Source organism: Leiobunum rupestre, chromosome 8, assembly GCF_980474605.1.
Source record: "Leiobunum rupestre chromosome 8, qqLeiRupe1.1.hap1, whole genome shotgun sequence".
In the NCBI taxonomy this organism is placed as follows: domain Eukaryota; kingdom Metazoa; phylum Arthropoda; class Arachnida; order Opiliones; family Sclerosomatidae; genus Leiobunum; species Leiobunum rupestre.
Window position 1 is genome coordinate 20,928,343 of NC_143391.1, and position 22,367 is coordinate 20,950,709.

The 22,367-nt window shown below is 39.6% G+C and overlaps 3 protein-coding genes across 5 annotated transcripts; all 3 read right to left on the reverse strand.

Moving 5' to 3' along the window:
- Positions 1-27: 27 nt before the first annotated feature.
- Positions 28-4,094, reverse strand: Usp16-45 (ubiquitin specific protease 16/45). 3 transcript variants are annotated; one of them, XM_090156336.1, is made up of 15 exons: positions 4,008-4,094; positions 3,542-3,730; positions 3,290-3,471; positions 3,099-3,220; positions 2,873-3,039; positions 2,760-2,807; positions 2,580-2,690; positions 2,285-2,512; positions 2,038-2,217; positions 1,919-1,975; positions 1,725-1,859; positions 1,543-1,648; positions 749-1,467; positions 593-679; positions 28-528 (listed from the first exon to the last, which is right to left on the reverse strand). In XM_090156336.1, the coding sequence occupies exons 2-15, from the start codon at positions 3,728-3,730 to the stop codon at positions 154-156; spliced, it is 2,706 nt and encodes a 901-aa protein (XP_090012462.1). In that variant the 5' UTR covers positions 4,008-4,094; the 3' UTR covers positions 28-153. The 3 variants fall into 3 exon arrangements, with proteins under 3 accessions (XP_090012462.1, XP_090012460.1, XP_090012461.1); XM_090156334.1 differs by having other exon boundaries at positions 2,873-3,042; XM_090156335.1 differs by having other exon boundaries at positions 2,873-3,042; positions 3,902-4,049.
- Positions 4,095-7,724: 3,630 nt separating this feature from the next.
- On the reverse strand, positions 7,725-9,227 carry LOC149932711 (uncharacterized). The gene has a single exon (XM_090157166.1). It carries the CDS (start codon positions 9,225-9,227, stop codon positions 7,725-7,727), a length of 1,503 nt encoding a protein of 500 aa, XP_090013292.1.
- Positions 9,228-10,059: 832 nt separating this feature from the next.
- LOC149932712 (uncharacterized) lies at positions 10,060-10,587 on the reverse strand. Its single transcript, XM_090157167.1, has 2 exons — positions 10,303-10,587; positions 10,060-10,236 (listed from the first exon to the last, which is right to left on the reverse strand). Exons 1-2 carry the CDS (start codon positions 10,585-10,587, stop codon positions 10,060-10,062), a joined length of 462 nt encoding a protein of 153 aa, XP_090013293.1.
- Positions 10,588-22,367: the final 11,780 nt, after the last annotated feature.

The window sequence follows — 22,367 nt, forward strand, 5'->3', positions numbered from 1 at the left end:
TCAAATTAAGTTAAAACATTTATAGGATTTTAAGGGATATCAGTGGTTTATTAGGATACTGATCAACATTTAAAAAAATTACATTCTCTTCAAAAAATTTCATTTGATCAGATAATTTAGAAAACTTCTTATATTATTTACACCTAGATTGAATTATAGTATTCTCTCGTAAAAGAGCAAATAGGCCTGACACCTTAAGACAGCCGACTCGCTGACTTGGTTTACATGAGTATCGCTTATGTGGTACCATTTAGAAGAAATTTCCGGAAAAGAGTGATTTTCTGAATGTTCAACCTTAATATTACCCTTATCAGAATCTTTCTTTTTCATAAACTCTTCTAAGAGACTGTCCACATCAAACTGACTGAGAGCTTCGTCATTTAAAAAGGAAAGATTGGGAGGCTCTTTACAATTTTTTTTTCTAACATAAGCAGTGTAATGTCCACCGCTTAGAGTGCCGCTATGGTGAACAACACCGCACAGAGAGTAAAGGATTTCATTTTGCCCCCTTTTCAAGTGAGGAAGACCCTAAAAGTTTGGGGATAGATGATTAACAACCACTTCTAGGCTTATAAGAATAAATTTTACATACCAGGGCAATGTGACTGCAAAATGGAGACAAATCCAGAATAAGAGGGAACTCCACAAACTGGTTGACTTTTGTTAATGACATACCAGACTAGAAATATCATGGGTAAAAATCTTAAAACTTGAGTTAGGGCAAATAACTAGCAATGACAAACTGTACCTGCTGAAATCTTTTTAAATGCAATGTGAGAACAGCAGGTGGATTAAAAATATAAAGCTGCTTGATTGCATTCGTATAAACCATGGGTTGTTTACTTTTATCAATCTTAGCCTGTTCAGCTTTAATTTTAGTGCAGTTATCACAACCAAACTTGTTTTTTCCCATCAAAAATTCTGGATGCGTGAAAAGATTCAAACAAGAATGTACAGAACATTCGTGGGACGCAATGGTGGGTCTTGGACTCATACTGGTCCATGATTTTTGTTTCCATTCTTGTTTTAAAAGTTTTTGCTCTTCCTCCTCCGCTTTCTCCACATATCCTAACCCAGAATCTGTACTTCCTAAATATCCATCTTTATGCGTAACTCCAGGAGAGCCCAAAGTAGCATCTTCTGGAGACTCGATAAGGCTATCTTTGCTTTCACTTTTGTTTCCTCCAACAACTAACTCGGAGACAGCCTGACATATTGTATTCATTTCCTTTTCTTTATTGCCACTATCTCCATCAGAACCAACTATAGTAACTTCGGAAGAGGAGAGAGTTCTCGACAAGGATGTATCGGAATCGGCAATGATAGAATCATTTGTGCTAGTAGATTCTGAGGTATTATGACACTCATTTTCCATTTTAATACTGGATCCTACAGTAGGAACTGTAGCATCTAATTCTTGACTGGTATTATCTTCTCCATTATCTTCAATATCTGCGTCATTAACATCTAGAAACAGCATACATTTTCCAGAAAGTTGTTAATAATGAATTTAGTGGAACTTTCATACACAAATGTAATCACCAGCTTCTGAACCATCATCCTCATTTCCCTCAGATTTAAAGACCGATTCGGAGGACCCATTTAGAGGAACAATTTTGGCAGATTTCTTATCGAGTTTTGCTTGTTTCTGCAAAAATAATTTTATGTTAGATTTATATTTAACAAAAAAAGTATAACCAAAAACCTTGTTATTAGAGGCTCACTTTAATTTCTTTTTTAGTTTGTCTTTTAATTTTTTTCTCCTGATACTTTGATGGACCTCTCGGACCACATTTCTCTTCCCTGGAATTTGTTGCATCTTCAGAAAAACTTCTTCGATGTAAACCTGGCCTAGTTGGCTAGATTAGAATAGTGAATTTAATATATAACTAAGCAACCATTGAAGAATTTACATTACTTTTTCTTCACTAACTGGAAGTGAAAGATCCATGAAAGACTCAAATACTTGGGATGTCTATAATTAATACAAAAAACTGTTAAATTTTATATCTAACAGAAATAAATGGTAAAACACACCATTTGACACTGTTCACAAAGAACTGTGCTAATAATTTGACCTCCAAAGACCTTATCTATGAATGTTTGAGTTGCGTATTTCCCCAAGTCTTTCACTTTAGTCTTTATGTCTTCCTCTACTTGATCTGGTCTAGTTTTTTCGGTCAAATTAAATAACTTCAAAATTGCTCTCTTGTGCCTCTGTAAAAGTATTAAAATGTTATTGATCCATTTGATGAAATATAGGCACAATTTTGTTAAAACGAACCTTAATTTCCTCAGTTCTAACGCAATCTAAGAGACACCTAAGAAATTCGTGAGAGTCTTGTTGAGAATAGCCTCGAAATTGAGAGTATCTTTGAACAATAAGAGAAAAGAGTGGTTTGGGATTGATAGTTGTAGATTTCTTTTGCTGAGGAGAGTTCATTTCTTTCAATAGATTCATTAATGTTAATGTCACATTTTCACTTGGGGGCAATGACAACGATATATATTCCTAGAAAGAAAATAGTTGAATAACTGCTCTGCTTATATACAAAAAGGCCTCTATGATTATAAAATACATCATCTTTTTCTGGCTTCAGTTCTGAAGGAGTTTTTATCTTCCAATCTCTATCATTAACAGTGCAATTTTCCTCCAAAGCAGAGACAAAACAAGGAATCTGACTTAAGTTCTATTGAGTGACATAAAATACATATTAAATTTCTATATGAAAATATAAATATAAAATATTTTCACGTACTTGTAAAACAGCATTAAAGAAACAAGTATTTGTTAAGTTTATTAATCCCTAAGGTAAAAAATAGTCAAATTAACGAACTGAAATATCAATGAATGTAATTTAAATTATCTCACCCGCACTTGAGCATGATTTTGATCATAGATCATACCATTAATCTTTTTGAGTTCAGATACTTTCATCAAATCATCATTAGGTTTTGGGGAAACAGGTTCTTTTATGACAGGGGAATCTTGGATAGGATTTTCAACATTCTCATTGCAAGTTTCTTTTAAAGCAATTTCTGTTAAAAAATCTATTTAGCAAGCAAATTCTTAATAGCTTATTTATATCTAGAATTACTAGGTTTTGATGTTTCTTTTGCAAGTTTACTTTGATTTTCCACTTGCTTCTTAATGAAATCAATGCACTCTGACAACCGTTTCGATGATTCAATGTCAACCTCATCATCACATTGGTAACACCTTCAATTTTTTTTAATGAAAATTAAAGAAGCTACAACACTTGAGTGTATAAATTACAGTAAAACAAACCATATACTCCATAAACTAGTATTTGCTACAACAGCGTGGTTATCAGAATGAGGTGTTTCGTAATGCTCCAAAGCGTGTTTGGCATTCGATTGTCTTCCACATCCTTGATGGCCACATTGCAAGCACATCCAAACACTTTCGCAGAACTCTTCACCTTCCTTCAAGTCTTTCTTAAAGCAGTTCTGTTTCATATAACATAATAACTCCTTGAAGTTAAAAGTTCAAGTGCAAAAGATAATGAAAGATACAAACCTGGCAAACACCAAACTGTAATTTCCCTTTAAAAGCCTTTTTGATAGCCCCTAAATTAACAGCTTTTGTGACATGTGGACAGCACTTATTTGACTGAGAGTTGTTTTCTTCATCCGATGAATTTGTCAAATATCCTTCGGGATCAGCTTGATGTTTTGGACGCCCATGTACTTTCTTTTTCTTTGTCATCTTTTTATAATAAAGTTACAAAATTAAACAAATTACCATATTCATAAGGATAGTTTTTAAACAGTTTTAACTATCTCCCGATTCTCCACCAGGCATCATGCCCTCAACAACTGCAGTGCAGCTAATACACTGCAGCATATCATACGCCAAGGCCCGAAATTTAAGGCATACATTGGAAAAATAGGCTTAAGCACTATGAAATATGATTATACACATCCTTATCTCAACAAAGCAATTAGATATCCCATAAATGAGCTTGATAAAATTACATAATTACTTCGATTAAAATTAAGCTGAATACTTTTCTTCTTTATCATTACATCGCTACTGTAAGTTATTAATCCACGCCAGCGGTGCCAGATCAAAAATCTACAATTATCGTATCTAGGCCAAAAAATTATCGATTTTCCTGGAAAATTATCGTACATTTCTTTTTAGCGCTAAATTTTAATTCATACATAAATGCGTTGAATTTAGATGATTTATTTAAAGCACTACAGGAGTTTTATTTCAGGGAAATAAACAAAATGTCTATTATCATTATTAACTGAACTTAATGTTTAAAAATGTATTGGAAATGCGGTAATAGCTAGGAGTAATAAACGCAAACTCAGGACTACGCGTACAGAAAATGTATATCATTCATTTTTAAGTAGAAAAGTTATATAAATTAATAATAAAATATAAATCGTTCTTAGGTTTTTAAAATTTTTTAAAGGTTATCGTACATTATAGTACGTTGAGGCAGAATTATCGAAATAATGGTACGATATCGTACGCCATGAAAATTATAGTACGCCCTGAAAATTTTGATTAAATTATCGCACTGTGCGATAATTATCGTACGTCTGGCAACGCTGATCCACGCTGCTGTCTGTCAAGTTTCAACCAGACAGGTTTGCCAGAAAACGTTTCGTAAGTCGCAATTTGAAATACATTTTTTCTCCAACGGTTATAATCATAGAAATCTCATCTTGGAGAGGAGAAGTATTCTGGAGTGGAAAAGTCGGGCGCCACCTGCAGCTTTGTAAAATTCCCATCATGCTCTTTTTGGTCGGACGTCATCAAGCCAGAATGATGGCAGATAAAGCTGACGTCCGACCAAAAACCGGTTTAACCGGGGTAGTCTGGGTAATTCTAACAGCAATAGGCGGGAAAGGACGTTCTTATTACCGCTATGGGATTTTCCACTCCAGAATACTTCCCTTCTCCAAGATCTTATACTCCTACCTAGAATGCTCCCGTCTACGGGAGAACCTGACGGGTGGGGTGCATTTGGCCGACTCCTCATTTGGCCGACTGCTCATATGTCCGAATGCCCATTTGGCTGACAGCTCATTTGGTCGACTTTTCGGTTGGAGAAATGAGCAGACCTTATGGCCAACTACTCATTAGGCCGACTACTCTTTTAGCCGAAATTCTGGTCGGCCAAATGAGCAGCCCATTTGACCGACTGCTCATTTGTCCGACTACTCATTTGACCGACTTCTCATTTGACCAACTGCTCGTTTGGCCAACTGTTCGTTTGGTCGACTGCTCATTTGAACGACTGCTCATTTGAACGATTGCTCATTTGAACGATTGCTCATTTGAACGACTGCTCATTTGAACGACTGCTCATTTGGCCGACTGCTCATTTGACCGACTGCTCATTTGGCCGACTGCTCATTTGGCCAACTGCTCATTTGACCGACTGCTCATTTGACCGACTGCTCATTTGAACGACTGCTCATTTGAACGATTGCTCATTTGAACGATTGCTCATTTGAACGATTGCTCATTTGGACGACTGCTCATTTGAACGACTGCTCATTTGGCCGACTGCTCATTTGACCAACTGCTCATTTGACCGACTGCTCATTTGAACGACTGCTCATTTGAACGATTGCTCATTTGAACGATTGCTCATTTGAACGACTGCTCATTTGAATGACTGCTCATTTGGCCGACTGCTCATTTGACCAACTGCTCGAGCACTGGGGGGCCAGACCGGCGCCCCCCAGCCCCGTTCTTTATAACCAAGCTGGGCCTTCTAAAAAGCGACCTAGAGGACAGTACCTAGCCAAACGCACCTAGTATCGTCCAAATGCCAAATGAGCAGTTGGCCAAATGAGCAGTCGGCCAAATGAGCAATCGGTCTAATGCACTGTCCATTTGGCCAACTGAGAAACCTCCGAAAATGTAATTGGCCCATTTTGTATTTATACGGAATCATTCTATGTTATAAGATTTCTATGAATTAACCGGCTCTTCCAGCCATAGAAATCTTATAACATAGAATGATTCCGTATAAATACAAAATGGGCCAATTAAATTTTCGCAGGTTTCGTCATTATCAGCCAATCACGATTCAAAGAGTGACTACGGCAACGACTCGTTGCCATCTAGTTTGAGTTACTGAAAATAATAATTCGATTATGGATTACGTCACCTTAAGAACCCGCATTTAATTGGCCAATGTCAATCGAGTCACGGCCCCCTGCACGCGCTCACGTGATCGAGTTTAATGTAGTTTTTAAACATGGTAGACTGTTTCTTTACTCGTAAAGATTTTTCTCTTATATGTAAACGTTTTGGATAACTATTGCGTTGTTTGTTGTCTAGGGGTAAGTCACTCTCGGATGACCTGTACACCGAGTTCACGTACTTAGTACTGTTAAAGGTACGGATTTTAAAGAGTTCACGAACTCTTATTAGAAGAACAGTCAGAGGTACGACAGTGTACACTGCGTTCGCGGAGTGACCAACCCCTCGTTTGTTATTATGGCTCCTCGGTGCTTCATTTTCACATGTTAAGGGAGAGCAATACGAACCCGACCGGTTACCGACTGAAAAATAACGGGGGTTTGGGGAGAGAAGAACGTAACTAAAGTAATTTAAGATTAAACAGGGTTGTGAGCGACTACTACAATCTAGATTTAAAAACATGACAACGGTAAATTTAAACAATAACACTGGATTTATTAGGGAATAACTACTACAAAATTTCTCGTGAAAGGGCAATAGTTGAACTTTATTTCGCGAATACGCGCGATCAAACTTGACCATCTGGTCCGGGAAAAATACCACAACTCCATTTTAAAAACGAGCCAGCTACCCCACTCCTCGGAGAAAACCCGCGCGTTACATTTGGTTACACGAAGGGACGAAATCGGCCAAAACCGAATACGTCATGGAAATTTCGAGTTGCTTGGAATCTTGCAACCTGTGTTCAGGATATTGGTCCGCCTTCACACGTACGTTTGGAAAACTAAAGGGGCGCGGGAATCGGTGCCAGAAATCTTAACCGTCCGTTGCTGGACAAAGGGTCCCCCCTTTAGAGGGGGCACGCGCTGAAAGGGTGTGAAGGGGCTACTGAAACAGGCGCTTCTCCACAAATACAATTTCTAATGATACAAAAAATGGAAAAATACTCAATACAAGATATCGGAAGTAAATGGAATTTAAGTACACTCAAAACAATACAAAAATGAAATAACAACAAAATGAAATACAATACAATAATATGAAATGCAATAAGAACTTAATTATATACAAAATATTATGAATATTTTACACACTCCCCCCCTTGAGCAATGCTCAAGTCTATAGGTTTATCAGCGATTTCTAAGTTATATAATAGCTTAATAGGCCTTTTAATATGGGTCCCATTAGATAACCTTACATTACAAGATCTTACAATGTTGTCTCTACCTCTAAAAAGTTCCTCTACAACGGCCACCTTCCAACACAGACGGGGCATTTTGTTTTCTCCAACTATCACAACATCACCCACTTTTAGTTCGGGAGTCACGTTTACATTAGCGAGATGATGGGCAGTTCTTAGTTCAAGTAAATATTCGTGCTTCCACCGAGACCAAAGTCTTTCTAAGAGAGCTTGTTGGTGCTTGACTGCTTGTAACGAATTCGAATGTCTTATCGCGTGACGAGACAAACGTCATTTTCGGAGAATTTTCTGGATGGAAACACCACCAGTTAGGAAGTGGGCGGGGGTTCAAGCAATTGGATCCCCAGTTTCTTGGGATACGAAAGTTATAGGCCGCGAATTAATTGTGGCTTCGACTTCGGCTAAAACGGTGGTTAATTCGACGTTTGATAGGTTAGCGTTTCCGAATGTTTGTTTTAAACTCTTTTTAACCGAACGGTTGAGCCTTTCATAAAACCCACCAACCCATGGTGCGCGATCAACTATAAACCGCCAATTCACACCTAAATTACTAAAGTAATTAATCACATCGGGATTTCTTAAATTCTCGAAAATTTCTTTTAAATCGGCGTTTGCGCGTTTAAACGACTTGGCATTGTCGGAATAAATAACGGTCGGAAGGGCCCTGCGGGCGGCGAATCTACGGAACGCCAGCAAAAAACACTCCGCGGACATATTTTCGGCTAACTCGAGATGAATGCCGCGCGTAACCACGCAAGTAAATAAAACGAAGTAACATTTATCATCTTTCTGATTATGAAGCGGTCCCGCGAAGTCTAGACCGATGACTTTAAACGGCGGCGTGGGGGTCGTCCTCTCTTCAGGGAGGGGTGCCATTTTCGCGACACATGGTTTGACGCGAAACCGACGACACATAATACAACTGGCAACAACCCTTTTTACTAGTTGACGCGCGCGGATAATCCAGTAGTTTTCGCGGAGTTGGACAAGTACGTCGTTAACCCCGGCGTGGTACAGATGTGCGTGACAGCGCTGGGCGAGTAGCTCGGAAAACCGGTGGTTGTTCGGAAGAATCCATGGATGTGTCTCACTGTAAGTCAGGGATTTCGTCTTTGATCTTCCGCTGATGACTAGTAGTCCATCTTCGTCCAATTGAGGACCTAGAGAGCGAATCGGAGACTCCTTGTCGATTTCTTGATTCGCCTGCAACTTGGTAATCTCGGAGGGAAATGATTCTCTTTGGGTGATCTTTATCCATAACTTTTCGGAATCGTGAATTTCTTCCGCTAGTAAAGGGCCTGTCCGCTTATGTTTTCTGAGGTGGAGGAAACGCTTTACGTACGCAGTGACACGGAATACTTTTGTGATTGAGCTGAATGCTGTGAGATCAAACGGTGGGTTAACTTTGATAGCCGCAGTGACTACTCCTTGCGCCGCTAAGTGGGCTTCTGGTCTCATCTCGTCCAAAATTTCTGGCGGGAATGGCTTCCGATTTGGTTTCACTTCGTAGGGAATTTCGTTGGCCGGTCCGGATAGATACTGTGGTCCGCGCCACCATCTCAAATTAGTTAGGAGGTCTTCGGCGCTTTGAACCCTTGTTGGCAGGTCTGCCGGATTATCTTTTGTTGAGCAGTAATTCCAAATCTTTGGATCGGATGTCGCTTGTATTTGACGTATGCGGTTTGAAACGAAAGGGCACCAGGTACTTGAGTCATCTCTTATCCAACCCAGAACGATTGTGGAGTCTGTCCACATGTGAATGGCGTCGGGTTTCTTTAGTAGCGCGTTTTCAACGGTTTTTACTAGGCGGGCACCCAGGACTGCACCCATCAGCTCCAGCCGGGGAATAGACAGCTTGGCGAGAGGCGTGACTCTGGTTTTGGCAGCAACGAGACGGGCACCAATTTCTCAGATGTCTGTCGTGTAACGTAGGTAAACTGCAGCGGCAAATCCTCTTTCACTCGCATCGACATAGCAATGTAGGTCCTTCGTGACCTGACTGTTCTCTTGAATTCCGGAAAAGTAAAATCGAGGAATCTTTAATTTGCGCAGACTTGAAATTTCGCAACACCAGGAATTAAAAGGGTTTGCCAGTTCTTTCGGGAGAGGATCGTCCCATTTGAGCTGGCGTTTCTTCTGTTTATCCTCATATTCCCACAGCTGTTGATACAGGAACTTCGCACGGACGGTAAATGGGGAGAGGAGACCCAGTGGGTCGTAAATTCTGGCGAGTGATTTTAGTACCCATCTTTTTGTTTCCTGTTTGTCTACGAGGAATTCTATCAAGTTGTTGATCTCGAAGCTTAGGGAATCTTCTTGGCTGTTACAAATCAACCCGAGGATTTTCTGCTGGCCTGAATTGGCGAGGTGATGGGTTAAATTTTCTTCTTGTTGGTTTCCTTCTCCCCACAGCTCTCGTAGCTCTGGAGAATTTGTACTCCATTTTCGGAGGTTCATTCCGGCTTTTTTGATGATTTGTTTACTTTCCTCGGTGACCTGGTATGCTTTCTTCACGTTGTCAGCTCCTGATAGTAAATCGTCAACGTACAGACCCGATGTCAGCATTCTGCACGTTTTTTCAAACTGGTCTTCAAACTGGCGGATGTGGAATCTCAGCGTTCCGACTAGGAGGAACAGGCTGCAGGTAGCTCCGAATGGGACTCTAGTGATTCTGAAGATTGCTGACATCTGAGGTCCAAAGGAAGCGAAGGGTATCTCTATCGGCGGGATTAACGGAAATTTGCAGGAATGCCTTCTCGATGTCGCTGGAGAAGGCGATGCGATGTTCTCGGAAACGAAGGAGGACCTGGATCAGCTCCGGATTCAGATTAGGACCCGACTATATGACGTCGTTGAGGGATGGGGAATTGGAGCTATGGGAGGATGCGTCGTATACTATACGAACTTTCGAGTGGCGCTGCTTTCTCTGATGACCGCTCAGTGCGGGAGATAGTAAGCGACCTGGGGGATTGATTTCCTCGATGATTCCCTCTTGAAATTGGCTTCTTAAGATGTCATCGTATTCTCTGAGGAGTACTGGATTGCTGGCTAACTTGTTTAAGAGACTCGTTCGTTTCGTTGCCACAACCAGGTTATCTTCTAAGGCATCCTTGTTTGGTTTCCAGGGTAGCTGGACTTCATAGCGGTCGCTGACTAATTTGACGGTTTGGTTGAAGCAATCTAGGACCATAGAAATCGGATAACAAACTAGAACGATTTTTGAAATTTTGTCGCGGGTTCCGATTAGAACTTTTAAAAAACCCTGCCTTTGGCCAATGCTTTTCGTTTGGCTGGCACCGAAAGTTACGCCATCGGTGCCAAACTGGTGAACTAACACTCTATTGCGCCTAAAATTAAATGACCGACTTTAGCTCGACGCTAACGCGGTTTTTTTTTTACATCTTTAAAGTAACTTATGTTTAATTAAAGTAATCAAATCGTGCAAGAGTACATACTCAAAAGAAAACATATCTTTTCACAGGTTAGTGTTAGAAATAGTTTTCTTTTTACCATAATTTCCAATCGCTAAGAACGCACTAGAAAACGCGTTTCTTTCAAATCATAGAAAGATAGTTTTTTTTTATAAAAAATGAAGAATGGTTCAAAATTCCGTAATTTAATATTTTAGGAGTAATTACTCAAACAAAAACATATCTTTTCACAGGTTACTGTTAGAAATAGTGGTCCTACGAGCAATGGTTATGGGGAAAACCGGTGCACAGTAATGGTTTATCGCGAATATTTACGTTAGTATTGTATGTACGGCTATAAACCTAAGCATGGAGGAAGCACTAGACTGATACTGCGTTCAGTCAATAGGAGCGGACATCTCTATAGAAGAGGAGGGGTTCAAAAATCAAGTGGCTCTGTCGAACGGCGGAGACACGAACTGAGTCTAAGCGGACGAATTTTCGTGAAAATTGTTTTTTCTCCCTAATGCTTTTCCTACGGGAATTTGTTTTCCTAACTGTGTTGCAATTCGGAGACTTTTTAATAATTTTAGTGTTTGTACTCAACTTTGAATTTTTCATATGATTTTTAGTAAGTTTCCAGGTTTTATTTAAGACTACTTTCATAATTTTCCCTTAATTATTTAGCTCGTAATCTACTTTTAAAATCGACGAAAATTTTAAGGCGAGGAAATGAATTCCCCGCCTTTGGGACCTGTATTTGTGCTAGGACTCGGTTTTAATGTTTGGAATTTAAAAATCATTGCGCAATACCGAGGCCTAGAACAAATACCGGTCCCAAAGGCGGGGAATTCATTTCCTCGCTTTAAAATTTTCGTCGATTTTAAAAGTAGATTACGAGCGAAATAATTAAGGGAAAATTATGAAAGTAGTCTTAAATAAAACCTGGAAACTTACTAAAAATCATATGATAAATTCAAAGTTGAGTACAAACACTAAAATTATTAAAAAGTCTCCGAATTGCAACACAGTTAGGAAAACAAATTCCCTTAGGAAAAGCATTAGGGAGAAAAAACAATTTTCACGAAAATTCGTCCGCTTAGACTCAGTTCGTGTCTCCGCCGTTCGACAGAGCCACTTGATTTTTGAACCCCTCCTCTTCTATGGAGATGTCCGCTCCTATTGACTGAACGCAGTATCAGTCACGTGCTTCCTCCATGACCTAAGTATGAACATTAGGGTCCGGCTATTTCCTACAAAAAATGTTCTATGAACATTTTACATACGAGCAATCATTGTGTCGTAATCGCGGTTTTAACGTTGTACCTGAAACGCGTCTTACAATTTTGCGCCTTCGTTGACTTAAAACGCATCCGCCGCTCTTCATGTAACCGCGTTTAAAATTTACCACCCAGCTAACTCTTGTTATTTTTGCAATAAATCGCTTGAAAATGAAGCTATTTTGAAGGTTGTGTGAGACAAAATGATGGGAAAGTCAGAATAATGGGTCACTTCAATTTAAGTTCATATACATAGTTTGCACCGAAGGGAGGGGCCTATGGTCTCCAAGGAAACTGGGAGGGCGATCAAAAATTCAAACCATTTCGCGCGTAGCTACTAAATAGGTAGCCATTTTGTTGGTAATCTCGTCAAAGCTACAAAACTAATTAGATTTATGCTTTCAAATTTTAAATGGGCCCTAAACAAAGTCAGATAAGATTCTAAGGCCGGGTTATTTAAATAAAATATCAAATTACGACAGAAATATCTACGAAAAGAAGTTGACAAGGCTTATCAAAGTTAGGCCTTTGCAGTCATCCTTTTTACAATTACCTTCGCTATCGAATAAAATAAACAATTTTCGCTCTCCCTTGGTAATTGAACTACTCGAACAATTTTTAACCAGGCAGATAACCATTTTTAACGTGAAACTAATTTCTTAATCATTTGAAAATAATTAAAATCCGCAAACAGACGATTGAAACTGTTAACCCTCCCGTTTTACTAAGAAATTTACACCGGCAAAATGGCGGCATAGAATCGTTCATTCTAGCTCAAATTAAATATTTATTCTTGGTTCTTATATCTATACTTGGAACTGCGTCATTGATGACGTAGGGATGCAAACTATGTATTGACTGCCGTAAGGAATAAATCCAAAAGACCAGTATCAATGCTTTGAAAAGAAAATACGACACCGATGAGACTGTTCGACATGTATAACGCGAGCGAATCAACCTACCAAATGATATAAGAAATATTCAATATACAAATTTTCCCGTTTATATGAACTTAAATGTAATATAAAATCGTCTTGAAAAACCGTTTATTGCTTTTTTCCGTTTCAAAATACGCAGTACATTAAACCGAGGCTTAAGACTGGGCAAGAATCCGCGCCTTAAAATTTTCGTCTACTTTAAAGATACATTCTGAACGAACCAATGGATGAAAAGTTATGAAACTAGCTTTTAAATAAACCTTGAATTTTATTTCAAGTCATATTTATAATTCACCGATGACAAAATTCGTGAAAAGTATTAATATCGTTCCGAATTACAACCTACTTTCTAAAATCTCATTTTTCTTTCTAATACGCGCGTTGACAACACAAACTTTACCTAGACGAGCAGATGCTCGGATATCTACATGGTGCGGGAAAAATATTATTTTTGAATGTTATAAAGCGATACACGATTTTTCAAGACGATTTTATATTACATTTAAGTTCATATAAACGGGAAAAATTGTCAGTGGAATATTTCTTATATCATTTGGTAGGTTAATTAACGTTTAATTATCGCCAACTTTACATTAATTTCAATGGGGTGGGGGAAAACCTTTAACCAAGTTACGCGCGAGCGCGCCTCTTTAGGCAGCGCAGATGGCGTTACTGTCGTTTTAGCCAATAATCTAATCGGTACCTTGTCAGTCATTCGATTAAGCGTTCTAGTTTGTTATCCGATTTCTATGTCTAGGACATCGGTGTCGGCGGGGTTCTCTAGTTCTTCGGGTTTTACACCCATGATTTCCAAGTCCCAAAAAGAGCGTAATTGTTTTGAAACGAGCTCTTCTTCCGACACGCGTTCCGTGGCTACGCGCATCACATTTACCGAATTTACGCCAACGATGGCCGGACCGACACTTAACGCGCTGGGCCCCTGGATGGTCCATCCACCTTCCGAGTCACTCGTGACGGTCTCGTGCGACTTCCCAGTAGAAATCCGACCCGATTAACACTTCGACCGACGCGTGTTCGCGGTTAGGACGACGAACATTTGGATAATCGGCCATAATTAAGCCTTTACTTTGCATTTTATGTACGATTTCACAACTAGGGACTGAAATTACCGATCCGCATATTTTCGGGGTTTCGAAAGCTATGATTGACACTGACCGGTTAGGGTCATGGATGTTGCACAATACGACGCGTACTTTCTTTCCCTTGGAATAAATTGGAGTATCGCTACCGAAATTATTGATGCCAAGTGGTTCCTCGCCGATAACTTCTAATTGCAGACGGCGCGAATCTTCTTCCTTAATGAACGATAATTGACTCCCGGTGTCTAGCAAACAGCGGAGTTGACTGGAGTCTTGGGCGTCGGGGCTTTTCACGGTGGCCAAGGCTGTCTGCAAAAGTACGACGTCTGACCCACTCGAGATTGCGGAAAGTACGCTTTCGGGAGGTTAATTTTTCGGCGGCTCTTCGGGTTTCTCCGTGGACTTAGGAATTGTCTGGCGATCCTTTTCTCTTTCTCTTGAGTCACAAAGGGTGAAATGATGTTTCCGCATGCAATACTTGCACGGTTTAACTCTTCCTCGGCAATCTCCAACTCTATGACCTTCTCGCAGACAGTTAAAACATCGGCGTTTACGCATTACGATCGCTCGTCTCTCTTCTGGGCTGTGTTTCACGAATTCCGTAGTGAAATGATCGGTCGCGTCGCAAAACATGCAAAACTTCGAACCCGTTGTCACACTCAAAGCGGCGAAACTGCCCTTCGGACGCTGTTCGGGGCGGGATTGGCTACCTTTAACTTCGGAATGATGTCTTTTGCAATCGTTATCGGTTTTTCTGGGTCTGGTTAGCGCGGCGGCTCTTTTGCGACTGGAAACCTCGCGTAAAAGGAATTTGCATAGGTCCTCGACCTCCCACTCGGCGTTCGCGTCGAATTCCCGGTTAAACGCGATTACGATGTCTTCGGGAATTAGATCCATAAGAACGGGTGAAAGTAACGCGCTGTAGGCACTCGTGGTTACACCTAAATTTTCCAAGCTTCTGATCTGGATTTCGCAATGATCGTAGAGGTTTCGGAGCGCAACGATATCACTCGAATCTTTAACTTTTGACATTTTTAGCAAATTATGCATTTGAGCTCCTATGATTGCGTTTTTACTACCAAATTGAGTTTCTAGAATTTTAACTGCAGTTTCATAGTTTATGCTGGTCATTTGTAAATCCGCGATTGCCCTAGCTGCTTTGCCTTCGAGATAAGAACGTAAATATGTAAACTTAACTGACGGCTCTATATCGCTACGATGAATGACTCTGTCAAACTGGCTCCAAAATTCCTGCCATTGTGAAGAGTCTCCGGAGAACTTCTAAATTTCCAATAATGGCAATCGAACCTGCGGCGCTTGGAAACGGCACGACGAATCTTGGTCATCGTCGCCGTTGGCATACTGGGTATCTTTGCTTGGTGGTTTTCCCGCGGCGCGCTGAATTAGTTTGGTCGCCTTGAACTTGTGGGACACGATTATATCGTGGAATTCCACGGTCTTGTTAACCTCGGACTCGACCAACTATTCGTCTAACAGCTCCTGGATCTGGTCGTTCAATACGAGTAGTTTTCTCTCCTTCTCCTTTAGTTGTATTAACTTCTCTTCGACGATATCTACATCGGGCGTTATTTTCTTGATCTCTGCTTCAATCGCTTTTATAACGTTCGTGGTACTAGTCCGTAATGCAGAGCGCACTTTTGTTGCTTTATCAATGTCCGACATGATTAATAACAGTTCTTACAGTCCGATAAATTTAGTCAAAAATTAAAACATCCAAAAGCGGGTCCCGGGTTTCGGCACCAAAATGTGGGAGAGCAATACGAACCCGACCGGTTACCGACTGGAAAATAACCGGGAGTTTGGGGAGAGAAGACTTAACTAAAGTAATTTAAGATTAAACAGGGTTGTGAGCGACTACTACAATCTAGATTTAAAAACATGACAACGGTAAATTTAAACAATAACACTGGATTTATTAGGGAATAACTACTACAAAATTTCTCGTGAAAGGGCAGTAGTTGAACTTTATTTCGCGAATACGCGCGATCAAACTTGACCATCCGGTCCGGGAAAAATACCACAACTCCATTTTAAAAACGAGCCAGCTACCCCAATATTCGCAGCCCCACTCCTCGGAGAAAACCCGCGCGTTACACGAAGGGATGAAATCGGCCAAAACCGAATACGTCATGGAAATTTCGAGTTGCTTGGAATCTTGCAACCTGTGTTCAGGATATTGGTCCGCCTTCACACGTACGTTTGGAAAACTAAAGGGGCGCGGGAATCGGTGCCAGAAATCTTAACCGTCCGTTGCTGGACAAAGGGTCCCCCCTTTGGAGGGGGCACGCGCTGAAAGGGTGTGAAGGGGCTACTGAAACAGGCGCTTCTCCACAAATACAATTTCTAATGATACAAACAAGTCGGCCCAGGCCGTAATATTAGTTCCACATCAGTGTATTCGAGTGGCCAAACCCATACACCTTTAGTAGACACAGGTAGGCAAACTAATACAAAAACTGTTGAGGCTACGTGATTTCTTATCGTTTGATATATAAATTGCCATCCTAAGTTAAAGAGTGGGTGCCGCCCACCCTCAGGATACCCGGGTGGGCAAACCAATTTAAAAGCTGTTGAGGCCATGTGATTTCCTATCGTTTGATATATAATTTACCATCCTATGTTAAAGAGTGGCCACCGCCCACCTTCAGGATACGCGGGTGGACAAACCAATTTAAAAGCTGTTGAGGCCATGTGATTTCCTATCATTTGATATATAATTTACCATCCTATGTTAAAGAGTGGCCACCGCCCACCCTCAGGATACCCGGGTGGGCAAACCAATTTAAAAGCTGTTGAGGCCATGTGATTTCCTATCGTTTGATATATCATTTACCATCCTATGTTAAAGAGTGGCCACCGCCCACCCTCAGGATATGTGGGTGGGCAAACCAATTTAAAAGCTGTTGAGGCCATGTGATTTCCTATCGTTTGATATATCATTTACCATCCTATGTTAAAGAGTGGCCACGGCCCACCCTCAGGATACGCGGGTGGGCAAAAAAATTTAAAAGCTGTTGAGGCCATATGATTTCCTAGCGTTTGATATATAATTTACCATCCTATGTTAAAGAGTGGCCACCGCTCACCCTCAGGATACGCGGGTGGGCAAACCAATACAAAAGCCATGTGATTTTATATTATCTCGGTGATTAAATTAGTATTTTCTTAGATCAGATATTTAATATGGATTATTAGCAACTGCATAAATCATATTATTGCAAGAATGTATTTATGTACTAAGAATATGGCAAGACGGAGATTCTGTCCCCATGGCTTAAGGGCCAGTTGCCAAAGTGCTAGGCAAAGTGCTAGCCCATTGAATTTAACATGTTTGATTCTAGAAAACCAGACTTTTGCAACACGCCCTAAGTTCGACTGCTTTGGATTTTTTGGTCTCACTCTTTCAAGTAGACGCGAGCGTAGACGATTCCAATCTTTTACTTTTATTGTTCTATGAGACCAAATTGTTTTTTTCGATCACTCTCCCTTTAAGGGGGTTGGTGGGTGGGGGCGGAAATTAACGGCACTGCGTGCGCGTCAAAGAGCTCTATCGAATGAGACTAACTCGTTTTTTCGGTCATTTTCCCTTTAAGGGGGTTGTTCGGAGGGGGCGGAAATTAACGGCACTGCGTGCGCGTCAAAGAGTTCTATCGAATGAGACCAAATCTCTGGACCAACTATACAAACTATACAAATTCGCCAAGAAGGCGATAATATTATTTTGTGCCACACATAAACGACTTCGATAAGAAAGTGCCACACTTATTTATTACTTCTGACCATACACGGTTTCGATAAGAAAGTGCCACACTTATTTATTACTTCTGACCATACACGGTTTCGACAAGAAAGTGCCACTCTTATTTATTACTTCTGACCATACACGGTTTCGATAAGAAAGTGCCACACTTACTTATTACTTCTGACCATACACGGTTTCGATAAGAAAGTGGCACACTTATTATTACTTCTGACCATACACGGTTTCGATAAGAAAGTGCCACACTTATTTGTTACTTCTGAGCATACACGGTTTTGATAAGGGGGGTCTAAATTGTGCCCCCTGTTTACCTGGCAGACCTGAAACTGGCCATCGGGAAACGTTGTGTAGCCCCACACTATAATTCAAACTTTCCGCCACGCCCGTGTCACCCTTCGTGTGATTCCACTGGGTTGGGGGCGGGGGGAGGCGAAGTTTGAGGTTAACTTGACCCTAAAACGCCGTAAATATACGTAAAATAACGCGGAAAAACGAACGGGAATTGCGACAAGTTAAGTTGACAAATCCCCCCCGCGTTGCAAAGAGACATTAGAAGTTCCGAATACAATTTGAACCAGCGTTGCCAGACGTACGATAATTATCGCACAGTGCGATAATTTAATCAAAATTTTCAGGGCGTACGATATCATACCATTATTTCGATAATTCTGCCTCAACGTACTATAATGTACGATAATCTTTAAAAAATTTTAAAAACCTAAGAACGATTTATATTTTATTATTAATTTATATAACTTTTCTACTTAAAAATGAATGATATACATTTTCTGTACGCGTAGTCCTGAGTTTGCGTTTATTACTCCTAGCTATTACCGCATTTTCAAACATTAAGTTCAGTTAATAATGATAATAGACATTTGGTTTATTTCCCTGAAATAAAACTCCTGTAGTGCTTTAAATAAATCATCTAAATTCAACGCATTTATGTATGAATTAAAATTTAGCGCTAAAAAGAAATGTACGATAATTTTCCAGGAAAATCGATAATTTTTTGGCCTAGATACGATAATTGTAGATTTTCGATCTGGCACCGCCGATTTGAACAGAGCGGTGTGGCTTGGTCGCTAGAGGCGTCGGTTTTTGGAGATTACGCGGCCCGCAGGTATCTGTGTTCGAGTCCCGGTGAAGCCACTAATATAAATTATATTTATAAGTTATTTTTCGCAGCTCCATCTACCGTGTCGTTGCTTTTCCACGAAAAACAAACAAACACTTAACGACAATCCGTCCATAGCAATAGTATGGCACGCCAAACCGGACAAAATTCGTTTCATTGGTTGCTGCCGTACGTTTTTAGACTCTTCCGTATGGCACGCCAAACCGGACAAAATTCGTTTCATTGGTTGCTGCCGTACGTTTTTAGACTCTTCCGTATATTTTTTGGTTCTCCCGTACGGTTTTCGTCTCTTCCGTACTTTTTTTGGTTATCCCGTACGGTTTTCGTCTCTTCCGTACTTAGAAAGCGTTTGCTATCCTACTTTGAAATCGGTTGTTACAGTACTTTAAAAAACGACTGTTACGGTACTATAAAATCGGTTGTTACGTTATTTTCAAAATGGGTTGTTACGGTACTTTAAAATCGGAGGTTACGGTACTTTAAAATCGGATGTTACGGTACTTTAAAATCGGATGTTACGGTACTTTAAAATCGGATGTTACGGTACTTTGATTTATTCGCAACCGAACGCATTTTCGACTTTTTGTACCTGGAATGTTAACGCCTTAGGGGCTGTTCATAAATTACGTAACCCAGAAAAGGTACTTTTTCGAACCTCCCTCACCCTCTCCCTTGGTCAGTTTTGAGCCCCTATACCACCTAACAAATACCCCCCCCCCCTCTAATATAATAAAACCATTATCCTTCGAAGTATTGAATTTATTTCAAAATTAAGTGTATTCTTTGGCCTCTAGAAAGGTAATTACACTATTATAAATGATAAAACAAGTAGTAAATTGCGACTGTAAGCTAAATTCATTGATAATTTAAATTCCTATGTAAAATTATGATGTGTGATGTAACATTTCGATGAACCCTCCCCCACGTCACATTTAGTGACGTTCAAACAACCCCCCCCCCCCCATACCAGTGGCGTAATTAAGGACTCGCAGACCCCACGACGGTGGGGGGGTCCAAGGCATTTACACAAAATATGGGGTCCTTTCGTTTTAAGTATTGATTTCTTAATTTATTGAAATTTTTAAATAATTAAAAAGATTATGCTTTGACTATTGGTTATAATGTAGAAATCTGGCACATATCCCCAATATTTTCACATAACTTGAAAAAATGTAGTAAATAAAAAGTGGTTTTTTTTATAGAGTCGGATTCACAAATGACTTGCAGGGAAACAAACATTTAAAGCATGCCATGTTGGCTCGGCTTTAAATCTTTTCCTTTGTAGTAGATGTCGCCAATGTTAACTTTTTATGTTTAGAAATATTGTAGAATACTATATTAAGTCACAGATTCGTTAAATAAAAACTCTAAAGTTAAAATCTGAACAATCTCAACATTCAAACAAACAACCGAATATTATTTGCGCGATTTCTAGCTAATAAAAAAAAATGTGTTTCTGACTGGTATCGCCTTCTAGTAACACTTGGCGTTTTTATTAAATCGGCCAAATATGGCCGGTAGCCCTGTTAAAGAATCTTCTCCCACTTCAAATGCGTATCGGCAGTAGCGGCGCTAAGGTTTTTTCACGGGTGGGCTAAATATTTTGTGGCCCCTAAGAATTTTGTGGCCCTTACCATTTTAGTTACCCCTTATAATTTGGTGGCAGCTGTGGCTTGCCCTCCAATATGTCTCTTATAGCTTCTACATATTTAAAAATTTGAAAATTTAACTCAAAGTATAAATTGCACTCTTCTCTTTTTTTTTACTAAACTCGTCAACAACCAACAAAGGATTGTCTCTTAACCTATTAGATAAATCTCTATTTATAGAGAGCAAGGCTAAATTTGTTAATCGATTTTCAGACATTGTTGTTCTTAAAAATGATTTGAGTCTATTAAGTGTACTAAAACTACGCTCTGAAATAGTATTTGCAACAGGTATGCATAATACAATTTGGAAATATTTTACGAGATCTGGGAATGCCTGCTCGTATGTCAATAAATATTTATAGCAATCGGACACATTTTGCAAATTTTGAGGTTTAAGATATTCATTGGTTTCAAGCTGCGTTTGCAAACTTTCTGTGTTTATGTTTTCACCGCTTTTGGTACTAAATAACATTTAAGCAACGTTGACCTGATTTTTCAGAGACTCCATTTCAAAATTAAATCTTTTGTAGTTTTGATAAAACGCAGTAATTTTTTCAACGTTCAAAACTCGCTCGAATTTGGGTCTGATGCGCAAAGTTCTTCATAAATAAAACAATTTTCTAACAATCTTTTTTTCATTTCTAATACGAATCTATCTAAAATTTCAAAATAAGTTGCTTTAAGTTGGTCGCCAATAGTTTTGAACTCCGTTTCCCGACTTCCTATAGTACCCGTTATTATGGTACCTTTTAACCTTTTGTTTTTAATAATTTTTCTTTTCATGGGTACTTTGACGGAACTATTCTTTTCTGGTACTGGAATTGAGGCTGAGAGAGCTAATTGTTTCGCAACATCCCAAATTTGATCGAATCTTTCAGAATTTCGGTCTGTTTCTAACTTTTTTATTGTGGCACCGCAAATTGCTACGCCTTGAGTTATAACTACTTTTGGATTTTGCAAATATTCAGACAACACATTTGTTACGCCTAAAATCTCATCTAATGCTACGACCATTAATAAAATGCTGAAATTTTGAAGCTGGGAATGGTACCCTCTACATTCGGCTACTTCCTCAGATTTGCCACTTTCAATTAAGTTTTCTAAAGCTAAAACTACAGCATTATACATTTTTTTTTTACTGGACCATCTAGTGTCACAACTCTGGGGTAATTTTAATATTACATCGTATTCAAGCTCTTTTTGGGCCTCTTGAAAATACTCACTTCGAAGTGACGAATTACTTTGAAATGTATAAATTGCCTGTAACAAACCAAGTGTTTCACGAATTATTGGTACATTCTTACAGGTATCCACCAAAACTAAATTTAGGCGATGGGCGTAACAGTGCACATATGGACACATCCCACCCACAGCATCCTTAATCCTAATGTTCACTCCCGACTTACTTCCACTCATTACACTCGCTCCGTCATATGTTTGCGCTACACAGTTTGATATTTTTAACCCATTTGATAAAAGAATATTAATAATCGCGGAAGATAAAGATTCAGCGTCAAATTTATGTAAATCAACAAAAGACAAAAACCTTTCAAGAACCTCTCCCTTAGTGGTGGTAAATCGAACACAAACACTTAGTTGTTCTACACCGCATTTGTCCCTAGTTTCGTCAGCAATTATTGCGTAAAAACCACCCGAATCATTAATATCCTGAAT